General features: G+C 29.8%; 2 protein-coding genes across 5 annotated transcripts in view; both read left to right on the top strand.

The window, feature by feature from the left end:
* LOC145306673 (exostosin-1b-like) overlaps nucleotides 1–12,924 on the top strand; it is a 145,207-nt gene that overhangs the window by 43,862 nt on the left and 88,421 nt on the right. The window lies entirely within an intron of this gene.
* The window catches only part of LOC145306544 (sodium-dependent serotonin transporter-like), a 33,612-nt gene that overhangs the window by 11,274 nt on the left and 9,414 nt on the right, over nucleotides 1–12,924 (top strand). For all 3 annotated transcript variants that reach the window (XM_080148720.1, XM_080148721.1, XM_080148722.1), the window contains exons 16-19: nucleotides 8,387–8,491; nucleotides 9,089–9,181; nucleotides 9,604–9,685; nucleotides 9,995–10,052. In XM_080148720.1, the coding sequence (XP_080004846.1) occupies nucleotides 8,387–8,491; nucleotides 9,089–9,181; nucleotides 9,604–9,685; nucleotides 9,995–10,052 (338 nt within the window). The remainder of the gene's footprint in view (nucleotides 1–8,386; nucleotides 8,492–9,088; nucleotides 9,182–9,603; nucleotides 9,686–9,994; nucleotides 10,053–12,924) is intronic.

The raw sequence follows: 12,924 nt of genomic DNA on the forward strand, positions 1-12,924 counted from the left end.
ATATCGGCCAAGAGAGGGTAAAAATGGAATTATACATTACCTTTTTTATGGGGACAAAACCATAATTATAGATTATATTTCTACTTTTATAAACAAGATATCAACCTCCTAACTGTATTATATCATGTATTAAATATTATGGATAAATAAGTATAAATCTAATAGAAGTATATTTGTCAATAAGTAGGTGTATAATTGACAAATAATAAATTAGATGGATGTATTTTTGTCAATATGTAGGTGTATAATTGACAGCAAAACTGTGAATATGCCAGTGCAATAACTGTATTTTTGTCATACCACCTAAAAATGCAGGTGTGAATTTGACAGTAAAACTGTGTTTATGACATCAAATCATTGTGTTTAAGACAGTATTATCACTTTATTTTTGCTAGTGGTAAATCTGCCATGTACACACTTAAAATGATATATTGAATAGATTGATAAATATTGAAGGATTGAAAGGGCATGAGTAAGATGTATGATGTTCATATTACACAAATATTACAATATCATTTTATCATTTATATTATATGTGTTCATACATTAAAGTAATATATATAGAGTAATAAATAGCTGTGTAACCCTTTTCCTCTTTCAAGGGCCTTATACCGTCTTTGGGTTGGGTCTTTGCTATCAGCTGGATCTTTCAAAAATGTAAATATAGCCAGGTGCCGGCTAAAGAACATAAAGCAAATTGTAAACTAATGTGAACTCAAGGACGCCAAGCTTTTTACTTTGAATGGGGGGACCATACGTTCAAGAGGGTAATCTAACGTATTTTTAAAAAACTTTTGGGTGTAAAATAAGAGGTTTCAAAGTCTAAAAGGGGTAAACACCCCATTACCCCTTTAATTGGATATCTATTTATGAGTTTTAATGATTTCTGCATTTTTATCTAGTTAAATTTGTTTTGCATTTTCATTTGCTGAAAAATATTTTGAAAATTATCTATTGATCTCATAAAACTGACAATAACCCAATTACTTAAAATAAGGAATAGTTAATTTGCCACCACCTCAGGGAGAGTTCAACACTTAACAGAAAAAAACAACGTAAATTCAGGCAAAAATTAAATTTGGGAACATCTACAATATATTAGTTCTATATTTGTCGCAAGATGTCACTAAAAACTTGATAATTATGATTTGCCAGAAAATGTTCACATTATTAGAAAAAATGTTTTGTTAATCACAAATAACTAGATTTAAAAATGCAGTAGTGTAAATCGAAATGATTATGAATATAATTTTATAGTCAGGAGCCTAGATGTGAGAAAGACTTCGCTGAAGTTTACACAGAAATGACAATATTTTATTAAAATTGTCCCTTTCTTTTCAAAAAGAAAAAGAAAGCATGAAACACCTGAATTTAGAAAGCAAAGTTTAATGAAATTATTTCTCGTCTGCAGAATTTTAGGTCCTTGAAATTGGAAAGCTTTTAGTAATCTGTTTATACATTTATTCTATAAATTTATTGTTCATACATTATTACATCCATAAAAGCGAAGCTCTAAAATGGAAGGACAAACGAAAATTACCACTTATAGCGTGTCAGAACTGAATAAGCAGAATATTAATGCAAAAGTATTTACAAAATTGTAAGTAAATTTGTTGCAAAACTGCTTAAATACATTATAGTATTTAGGTACATACTTACATTTTTAGGACTTGATTATAGAGATATGCTTCGCCTATAATATTGTACCTTGTTGTAATAGGAATCAGTATTCAAAAAATCAGATAAAACGGATAATTTTAACATATACAATTTTTTTGTCAAAAAAGTAAAAAAATAGTATGTTTTAAAATGGACGTATGGACTTTCTGGTAACGATTATAGAGTTTCTGCGCTTTCTAAGTCGTACCTATTAGTTGTAGGAATCATAATGCAAAGTTTAAAATCGACAGGACAGTTCTAACCTGATTAAATTAACGAAAAGAGCTAACCGTTACGGACGGACTAACCCTAATTATAGAAAAGCTTCGCTTTAAAAAAGAAAGCTTTTTAGAGATATCTCTAGAAAGCAAAAAAATCACCTAATCGTAACAGACGATGAAAGGTTTTTTATACGTTTTGTTTAATTTTTTTGTTTGGGATCTAATACAATTCACGTCAAAATGGTTGATATCGATTATTTCAACAATAATTTTTTAAACTACATTTTGGGAGAAAGAAGCAATCCGCTGGATTAGAACCGGTTCTCAGCTATAATGAAAAATCATGTATAGCATCGCATTACATACAATTTTCCACGAATATTTAAATAAAAATCATAATATTAAAAACCAGCCTTGTTAGTCTGGGCCTTCGGCACTCGAAGCTTACAAAACTAATGATTTTAATATCCGTGGAAAGCTGTCTATAAAACGATGCGATATATTAAATATTATGTCTTTGAAAATTGTTGGGGGAACAGAATACAATCTCATTTCTGTAATTTAAACTAACAAAGGGGAATTTAGCTTAACATAATTTGCGGAAGGGGGGAGAATTAAATTAGTTGTCCATAGTTCCATCCCTTACTTCCTGGAAAACCTATCAGTAAAGGATTAAGTTAGAAATATTTCCATAACGGATCAATCATCATAGTTTTTTTGTTTGGTTTTTAGATTTTTTTATGTAAGAAACAATAGATACATTTTTAGTAGCGAAGCTACTGTATGATTTAGTTTGTTCGTTTCATCGTCAGTATGAATGAAGATAAGTCTGTAAGCAAACATTGGATCTACTGCAGTTCACGGTAAAATATTGCTGGTAAGCAACATTTCTAAAAATCTATGAATTTTAAAGAATGCTAGCTGCCAAACGGCTGAACGTACAGATCATACCCGCACACCATTTTAAGCGGCATAAGAGAAGGCCTACAAATAATCTGGAATAGACAAGATCCAATTATTCACAGGTAAAGCTTCACTGACGAAAAAACGCGTAAAATAGTTCCTTTTCGCGCATTTCTCTGCACTGCGAGATAATTATGCAATATTGAGTTATGGCTATTCCAGATTATTTGTAGGCCTTCTTAAGCCGCTTAAAACAGTGTGCGGGGATGATCTGTACGTTCAGCCGTTTGGCAGCTAGCAGCCTTAAAAATTCATAAATTTTTGGAAATATTGCTTACCAGCAATATTTTACCTTGAACTGCAGTAGATCCCAAACATTTAATACAAGTACATTTGTACAATATGACTGTGCAACTAAAAATATTAAGAAATTTATCACAGATACACAGTTTAATTGATATTCAATTTAAAGAATCTCTTTGTTTTATACATTTAAGTAGACTAGCGGCTACGCCAATCCACTGTAACCTCTAGGGCACTTAAGGGGCCTCGACTTTATATTAAAGGTTTAAAGATTGGATGTTTTTCCAGCGTATTTTTATTATTTTTTTTAACTATTAACCTTTCAGAATCTGTGACATGGTTCTCTGTAAAGTAGAACCATATAAGTCCAGTGTAAATTCGTAAAAAAATATATAATGTACAAAATCTTACCCAAAGTTAACCCCCCATCCACGAAAACTGAAATGATATTTTCTCTCCTGGGACTTTTAATCTGAATATATTCTCGTGGTAGCTATCACTTGAGTGAACAGATATACAGCACCAAATAAATAATGCCAAACTTTGCAAATGATTTACAAAAAATGAGGTTTATATATATATATATTTATCCTTATACAGTGTGTTTTTTTATGAGAATTTTTTTGAAAGCAATTTAACCCCACTTATAGTTATCAGAAATTAATGATTAGTGGCTTTTTTTCTTCGTTTTATATAACCATTTACAGAACTTTAAAAAAATATTTCAGTTTTTATTAAAAAAGTGCAATAAAATCAAAAATTCAAAACCTAGGTGTTAACATCTAAAAATGGCTTTAGCGCATTTTTCTCATACTCTTCTACCCTTTGCAAGAATGGCTGCAAAACGCTTCAAAGTTGAGATACAGAGTTAAAAATTGATACAGATACTATTGGGGACATGTACTAGAACACATTCCTAGTTTGAAGGTCATATCTCAACCAAGGAGGGAGTACTGGCCCCCCAAAGTCGACTACTGAAAATCCAATTTTTTCTTGTAAAGGGTAGAAGATTTGAGCTTAAGAAAATGCGCTAAAAACATTTTTAGATGTTGACACCTAAGTTTTGAATTTTTGATTTTACTGTACTTTTTAAATACAAACTAAAATATTTTTTTGATGTTCTAAAAATGGTTATAAAAAACGAAAAAAATAAGCCATTAATCATTAAATTCTGATAACTATAAGTGGGGTAAAATTGCTTTCAAAAAAGTTCTCATAAAAAACACACTGTATATCAAGTAAGAGGATGTCTGTCTGTATGGAAGCTAACTACTGAACATATATGTTTTTCTTTCACAATACAACTTCTCATAGGCCATAGGAAGGTTTATAACTATTTTTGGGGTCGGTATCACCACCTTCCAAAGAGGCCTCTAGGGGCGTAACCGCTATTTTTCTATTTATCAAGAACAATTATATCAATACGAATCACACAATGAGTAGAAAATAATTAAAAACAGCTACATCTTAAAGAACATGCAAGCTAAGGAATTTTTTCAACCATTCAAAATTTACACCCGCCTCTGCCTGGTTGCAATAATTTGTAATAGACATAATATGTTCATCCAATTTTATTCTAAAAATCATCTATCCATAACTTATTATATGTTTTGTCATATGCTTCACATTATACGAGGGATGACATTTTTACAGGAATAACTTTAGCCTAAGATATACGACAATTCATAGCTGACTCATATGCGAACGAAATGAAAAAAATATGCTCTTACGTACCAAGATCTGAGATGGGTTTTTGAAAGAAGAATGCCGCGTTTTATTATTATATTATTATGAAAATGCCTTGTAGGATTTAAACAGAGTATACAACTAATTATTTAATTATTTTGCTTTTGTTGGTACGGCTTTTATAGAAGAAAAATAAATAATCTTAAATCCATTTTTGCTGTATATTAATCAATGCATCTTTTTAGAGCTTTATTAGACATTATACATATACAAATGGTTGAAATTTAATAATTTTAAAATTTTGGATTCTTAAGTTGTAGTATACTGTTTAAATCCTACGAAGCATTTTTATAATAAAACGCGGCATTCTATTCAAAAACCCATCTCTGTAAAATGTTTCAACCAATGAGCTGTCTTGAATGTAGTATTCTCCTGTTAGCCAATAGACAGTAAGACACTAGGTTATCTCTATTTGAATTTTAAAATATTATTAAAGATTATAACAATAGGTGATTTTACAAATCTTACACTTACAAGAACGAACAATCTAAGGTTAATATGTATTTTAAGAATAAGACACTGGATGATAAATTGAGGTGCACACCAAATTTCTATTAACAAATTTACCCCATCTGTTGATCAAAATTAGTAATAAGAAAGTTTAAACACTGCTAGTTTGTACACCCCAATCATATTATGTACCTTATGTACAATATACTTTTTTTAAAAGCAATATATACTAATATAGATACTTCGATAAAGAAAATAAGTATAATTCTAATTTCTAAACACTTGTTTTAACAAGAAAATTATATGTTACTATCAATTTTGCTTCCCACCTATTCTATCAAGAAATTGATTTTTACTGCAAATATATACCTTGTAATTTATTTGCCTATATGGAAAAACTATGCTAAATAAATGGAGCTAATTTAAGGAATATACCTCAAAATATTCATCTTTTAAAAACCTTTTTACTGATTGAACCTGTAAAGAATAAGTATGACAACATCCATAAGAGTGGAGCTTGATAAATCAGATTGTTTAATTTTAGCAGAATATTGCTTAGAGGTCTAAACAAAATTTGCTTTTTATGTAGCAAATTGTTTGAAAATAGGATGCCTTATATGGATATACTTACATTTTTATGACTTATAACATCCATTTATAACATGTTGATATTTCATTTTTGACCACTATCCTATTTAGCTATTATATGATTATCCTTATTATTTATCTGGTTATAGAAATAATGATATCTAAGACGATTAGACATTATGCTATGAGCGTAGCATCTCTTATGTCTTAAAATGTAAGTATGTACATAATAAGCATTAAGCATTTACAAAGATAGATTTCTAGATATTATTGAATATTGAATGCGTTGTTACTTTATATTTGCCAATGTTCGTTAGTCTTTCTGATATGCTAAGCTTGGCTGCATACATAAATTTTGGCATCCTTGTCAAAGTTAGTTTTTTTGTATGCAAAACGTCTGCTGCGTGTATTTGTGTATTTAGACTGTTTTCATTGTAGAAAGGCTTTCAGAGATCTGTTATTTTTAGATGGACAGATAATACTGCTATTTAAATTAGATTTTTGTGAGCAAAGCAGCTCTACAATGTTGCAAGTCTGTTTTTTTTAATAATCAATACTGTGGCCAATTTCTGGACATTGGGGCATTCTTTTAGACAGAGAAAGAGAGGGAGAGAAAGAGATGAAGAGAGAGAGTGGGGGGGGGGAAGAAAATGATGCAAAAGCTATGTTCAGCTACTCTAGTCAAAGGGAAAATCGATATAATGTATAGTATAAACGATTTTACATTAAAAAAAAATTTTTTTTTAAGTTTGAAGCTTCTTAGCTAGTAGTAAATATTGAGATAGGACGAGGGTGATAAGTACAAAATCGAAAACTAAGATTCAGCTGGTCAGCAGTCAGGGATCTCAAGAGATAAAACAAGGGGCAATAAATTGGTTTATATCAAAAATGACGATAAACAAAATTCCCACTTCCATAGGTGGAAGTTATTAGATGAAAAGTTTGAATAATTATAGTTTGGAACCAACCAATCACAATTCTAAAAAAGTTCCCAAAGATTTAAACCAACGCGACGTATGAGAGAACTTTGGGGACAAGTATAATTTACAGTCGAATGTCCCCTACTTTCCTGAACATCAGAATAATCACAAAGACACACACACACACACACACACTAAAGGTTAAGAGAATAATCTGCTTGTTATTTTTTATGTGCATTCGATTCCGCACACGTTATATATTATCATATAATCTAAACCGCATATCCCCATACTATGCGGAAATGAATGCCCACACATTGTTATTGTTGGTTATCCAAATACTTGAGATAACAACAAATTAAACCAGTAGGTCTCATAAACAAGATGATACAACTTTCAGAATCCTATTATTGGATGTGATTTTAACAAAGGAGACAATTGATTGGTTTGTTTTAGCGGAAAATTAAAAGTTTGTGAATTCAAAATTGTTTCATCCATAAACGAATCAAATTATCTATTTTGTTCCCCCCCAAGATACAATTGACGAAAAATTCTCCAAAGTTTTTAAGCTATAGTAAATGGTAAAATGTGTATAAATTTCGGGGACCAGAATAATTTACAGTCCAATGTCTACTCTCTCCCTTATTTGTCTCTCAAATAAAAAGGGACATATTTGGTGAATAACATACAGATAAGCAGATCTGCCATATTGATATCATTTTCATTGGCTACACTATAAAAATAACGAGGAAATAACAAGTTATTTCTACATAACAAAATGTGATTATTAATTGTTTTTAGTTTATTAAATAACAATTATTTTATAAAAGGGACAATTTTGTGTATCCTAACTTGGTGTACTTGATAACTAAAAAAAGGCAACTTATATAACAATTATACAGTTGTAGATGAGCTTACATCTAAAAACAATTTATTTTACAAAAGCCCTTTAAAACACTTCAAATGCATATTATATCAAAGCTCAAGAAAAAAATCTTTGAATTGAAATTGAAAGAAAAGTTATTTTGTATACAGTGAAGTTTATTTTTTGACCTTGAAAGATTTCTTTGAGTCCACTATTTGAATTCAAATGCCTATTGACAAATAAAAGATTAAAGTGAATTTCCATTTCTTGGTCATATTTCTATTAGTTTGTTTCTAAAGGAATACTCTAGTAAGAAATGTTCTTTAAATTCGCCTTAATTAGAATTAATGAATTAGAGAGCTTTAAAAGTGAAATTATAGAAAGCTAGTAAAAGTGGCTGACTCAGATTATGACGTCAAAAAAAATTAACCCATGAGTGGACAGTATACACTGTAATTAACCAATGGCAAAATTTATAGTGGCCTCTCATTGGTTAATTTTTTTTACGTCATAATCTGAGTCAGCCACTTTTACTAGCTTCAATTAAAGTTCTAAAATTCCCAATAATGAAATTGTGTCTAATTTTATTTATCTAAACTAGAATATCTAGATTTCTACTTAGTATGTCTCAGAAAAGGCCATCGCAAAAAACGGCGTCGTAAAAACTGACGTTTTTTGAGACCATGTGGGTCATAGGTGCATGTCAACTAACAAATTAAAATTATCCGTAGGTTTGGATATCAGCGGCTACCCAGGTTTTCTTTTCTCTTGGTCCTGGATTTGGTACACTTCTGGCACTTTCCAGCTATAATAAATTCAACAATAACTGCTATAAGGTATAAATATATTTATTACATCTATCCATCTATCAAATTATCTATCTATTTATATATTTACATATATATCTAACTACATGTAATATAGCTTTCTTTCTATATGCTTACCACTTTATATACCAATCTATCTATTCATATGTTTATTCGTCTATCTATCCATCTCTTTCCCCTTCTATCTATCCGTCTTGTTATCTTTCTGTCTATCAATCTATTTCTCTACCTATCTAATCATTTATTTCCCTTTCTATCTATCCGTCTTTTTATCTATCATTCTTTTTCTCTATCTATTTATCCATCCATTTTTCTATCTATCTATCCTTCTATTTTTCTATCCATCTATTTCTCTTTCTATCTATCCATCTATTTCTATATCTATCTATCCATCTATTTCTATATCTATCTATCCATCTATTTCTATATCTATCTATCCATCTGTTTATCTTTCTATCTATCAATCTATTTTTCTATCCATCTATTTCTATTTCTATCCATCAATCTATTTCTCTACCTATCTATCCATTTATAAATCCTTGTAATTATCTATCTATTCCTATTTTTACCTATATATCTATCTATGTATATCTATTGTATATTTAGGATGCAATAATAACTAGTTCCATCAACTGTATGACAAGCTTCATAGCTGGCTTTGTTATATTCAGCGTCTTGGGTTACATGTCTAAAATTCAGGTTTTGTCTTCATAATTTACACCAATATAATTTTTAATCATATTCACTAAAAAAAAATGCCTTAAAATATTCAAAATTTTCAAAAATCATTTGTTGAATATTTTTAATGTGTTGAATTCCAACTAAAAGCTTTTTTATTGTTGACATAAATTCAGTAGACAAAAAAATGTTTTAAAAATAACAAAAGCAAATAAAATACTGCTTCTTAATTCTAGTTTTATTAAACCACAGATATGTAGAAATCTGTTGTAAGACAAAAGCGTCTAAAAAACTTACATGTGCTCCAGTTGTATATCTTAAATAGAGGCACAGATAATTACGTTTTCCTAAAATATTTAAGACGGAATTATAGAGTAGCTTTATTAGTAAAAATATGACTAGGACTAGGAATTAGATTCCTATAATTTTTCTATTGAATTTAGAATCTTCCCATTGATGAGATGGGAATGGAGGGAGAGGGACTTATTTTTGTGGTCTACAGTGATGCTATAGCTACAATGCCAGGTATCTATCTATCTATATTTCTCTTTATCTGTCTATCTAATTATCTATGTATATTTCTTTTTTGGTGGAATGGCTTCTATGCTGTGTAAATATCTATCTACTTGTATCTTACTATTTATCTATGTATCATTTTCTTGATCATATATTTTTAATACAGCTAAAATTCAGTTTGCCGTAAATACATCCATACTTTTTAAAATTGCACTGGCGAAAATACATCTACTATACTTTTGCTGGATGTGTAAATGGCAGTCCTCGATATGTTCTAGCGATTATTTCAATAATGCCTTATTTATTTATTTATTCTAGGTTCCTTTTTTTGGGCAATATTGTTTTTCTTCATGTTAATAACACTGGGTTTAGACAGGTATAATAACTTTTTCGGATCATATGAAGGAAATGAAGTCATTCCTAAAAAGGACAGAAATTCCCTTCCAAAAAGGACAGAAATCATCTTCCTTTTTCTCAGATATCTCAAATATGGACAAAAATCACTCTCCTTTTTCTCACATATCTGAAAAAGAGGATAAAAATCACCTTCCTAAATCTCACTTTATCTTCCTAATTCTAAGAAAATTAACCCAATACCTCTAAGTTCTTCCTTATTCTCAGATAGCCTACCTTATTCTAAGAAATTCTTCCTTATTCTAATAAGATCTACCTTATTCTAAGAAATACTTCCTAATTCTATGACAATCTACCTTATTCTAAGACATTCTTCCTTATTCTAAGAAATTCTTCCTAATTCTATGAAAATCTACCTTATTATAAGACATTCTTCCTTATTCTAAGAAAATCTACCTTATTCTAAGACATTCTTCCTTATTCTAAGAAATTCTTAGTTATTCTAATAAGATCTACCTTATTCTAAGAAATACTTCCTAATTTTATGAAAATCTACCATATTATAAGACATTCTTCCTTTTTCTAAGAAAATCTACCTTATTCTAAGACATTCTTCCTAATTCTATGAAAATCTACCTTATTCTAAGACATTCTTCCTTATTCTAAGAAAATCTACCTTATTCTAAGACATTCTTCCTTATTCTAAGAAAATCTACCTTATTCTAAGACAATCTTCCTTATTCTAAGAAAATCTCTTCCTAAATCTCACTTAATCTTCCTAATTATAAGAAAATTAACCCAATACCTCCTAGTTCTTCCTTATTCTCAGATAGCCTACCTTATTCTAAGAAATTCTTCCTTATTCTAATAAGATCTACCTTATTCTAAGAAATACTTCCTAATTCTATGACAATCTACCTTATTCTAAGACATTTTTCCTTATTCTAAGAAATTCTTCCTAATTCTATGAAAATCTACCTTATTCTAAGACATTCTTCCTTATTCTAAGAAATTCTTAGTTATTCTAATAAGATCTACCTTATTCTAAGAAATACTTCCTAATTCTATGAAAATCTACCATATTATAAGACATTCTTCCTTTTTCTAAGAAAATCTACCTTATTCTAAGACATTCTTCCTAATTCTAAGAAAATCTACCTTATTCTAAGACATTCTTCCTTATTCTAAGAAAATCTACCTTATTCTAAGACATTCTTCCTTATTCTAAGAAAATCTTTTCCTAAATCTCACTTAATCTTCCTAATTATAAGAAAATTAACCCAATACCTCCTAGTTCTTCCTTATTCTCAGATAGCCTACCTTATTCTAAGAAATTCTTCCTTATTCCAATAAGATCTACCTTATTCTAAGAAATACTTCCTAATTCTATGAAAATCTACCTTATTATAAGACATTCTTCCTTATTCTAAGAAAATCTACCTTATTCCCTCAAAGTCTTCCTTCTCATCACATATCCTTCCTTTGTCTCAGATAATTTAGCTAATTCTTGCTAATTAGACCAACCATTCCTGGGATCTTAAGCTTCAGACAGAAAAACCTTACTATTTTCTTCATATTCTACCAGGAGATGAGAACAGTCTGTGTTGCAATAATTTTATGTAGATCAGATTTTTTCATCCAAATAAAAAAGCTAGCTTTTTTAAGAGTGAAAAATAAGAATGTTTTTAATTTAATGACAAACTAGCCCCTAGAGACCTCTTTAATTTTAGTGGGTTTCTAATTTTTTTTTTTTTTGGGGGGGGGGAGATTTTTCCTAGGGGAGATATTTGTTTAGAATGTGTTAGTACTCTCCCCCAAAATAGCTATAAACCTTCCTTTGTCTTATAAGAAGCTAAACAGTAATGAAGAACCATACTGCTTCTATATATAATATTAAAAAAATATTCTTATAAAAAAGGTAGCTTTTAGAAATTAGAAAAAAAAACGTCCGTCAGCTTGGCTAGCCTGGACAAGAATTTGACACAGCACGGCCGCCTACATGGTAAGGGAGGGTGTGTATTTTTCATGAACGAACACTAACCCACAGACATACATTTAAAATAAGACCATAGACTATGTATATTTAGAATTTTAAGAATTTTAATGGATAATTAATTATATTGTTAGTGTTTTATTTCAAACTAGCGGCTACGCTCCTAGAGACACTTTTAGGGGCACTTTAGGTGGTGGGAATTGAATTTAATATCTCCATTTTCTATAGTAGTTTAAAATGAAAAAGTGAAAAAAATGAAGGGAAGGGGGTTAATTTTTTTTTTGTTTTGGTGGGGGGGGGGGATCATACTCATCCCCACATTTTTCATTCTTTTTTTTTTATTTTAAATTAAAATTTTTTGTAAAGGAGTAATATTTTTCAAGGTGGGTGGTGGTACCCTTCTCAAAATAGCTATAAACCTTCTCAGGATCTATGAGAAGCTACAGTGTAAAAGTGAACCATATCGGTTCAGCGGTATCTAATTATTTTTAAAAAAACTTTTATATTACATATTCTATATTTATAAATTGTCTGTGATATGTTGTCCTTGTCCCATGCCGAAACAGAGAAATCAACCTATAATCAGGAATTAAGAGGGATAGGACAATGGATGATAAATCAATTTACTTAATTAATTAAATAAAAAGTCTCTAAAGTTGTTGAGCCCATAAATAAGAAATTGTTAAAATAAAACTTAGTGTACTCTGTAATAATCCAGGGAGGGAGTGAATATTGAGCTGTTTATTACACTGCACTGGTCCCCAAAGTTTTATAATAACGTTTTCTTATTCAGTGACTTAAAACTTTTATTGAATTTTATTGGTTTGTACATTAAAATGAGTGTCCTGTCCATTAACGATTCAATTCAACCACTAATTATAACTTACAAAAGGGATAATTT

Source organism: Acartia tonsa, chromosome 14, assembly GCF_053477335.1.
Source record: "Acartia tonsa isolate MP-2025a chromosome 14, ASM5347733v1, whole genome shotgun sequence".
NCBI classification, from domain to species: domain Eukaryota; kingdom Metazoa; phylum Arthropoda; class Copepoda; order Calanoida; family Acartiidae; genus Acartia; species Acartia tonsa.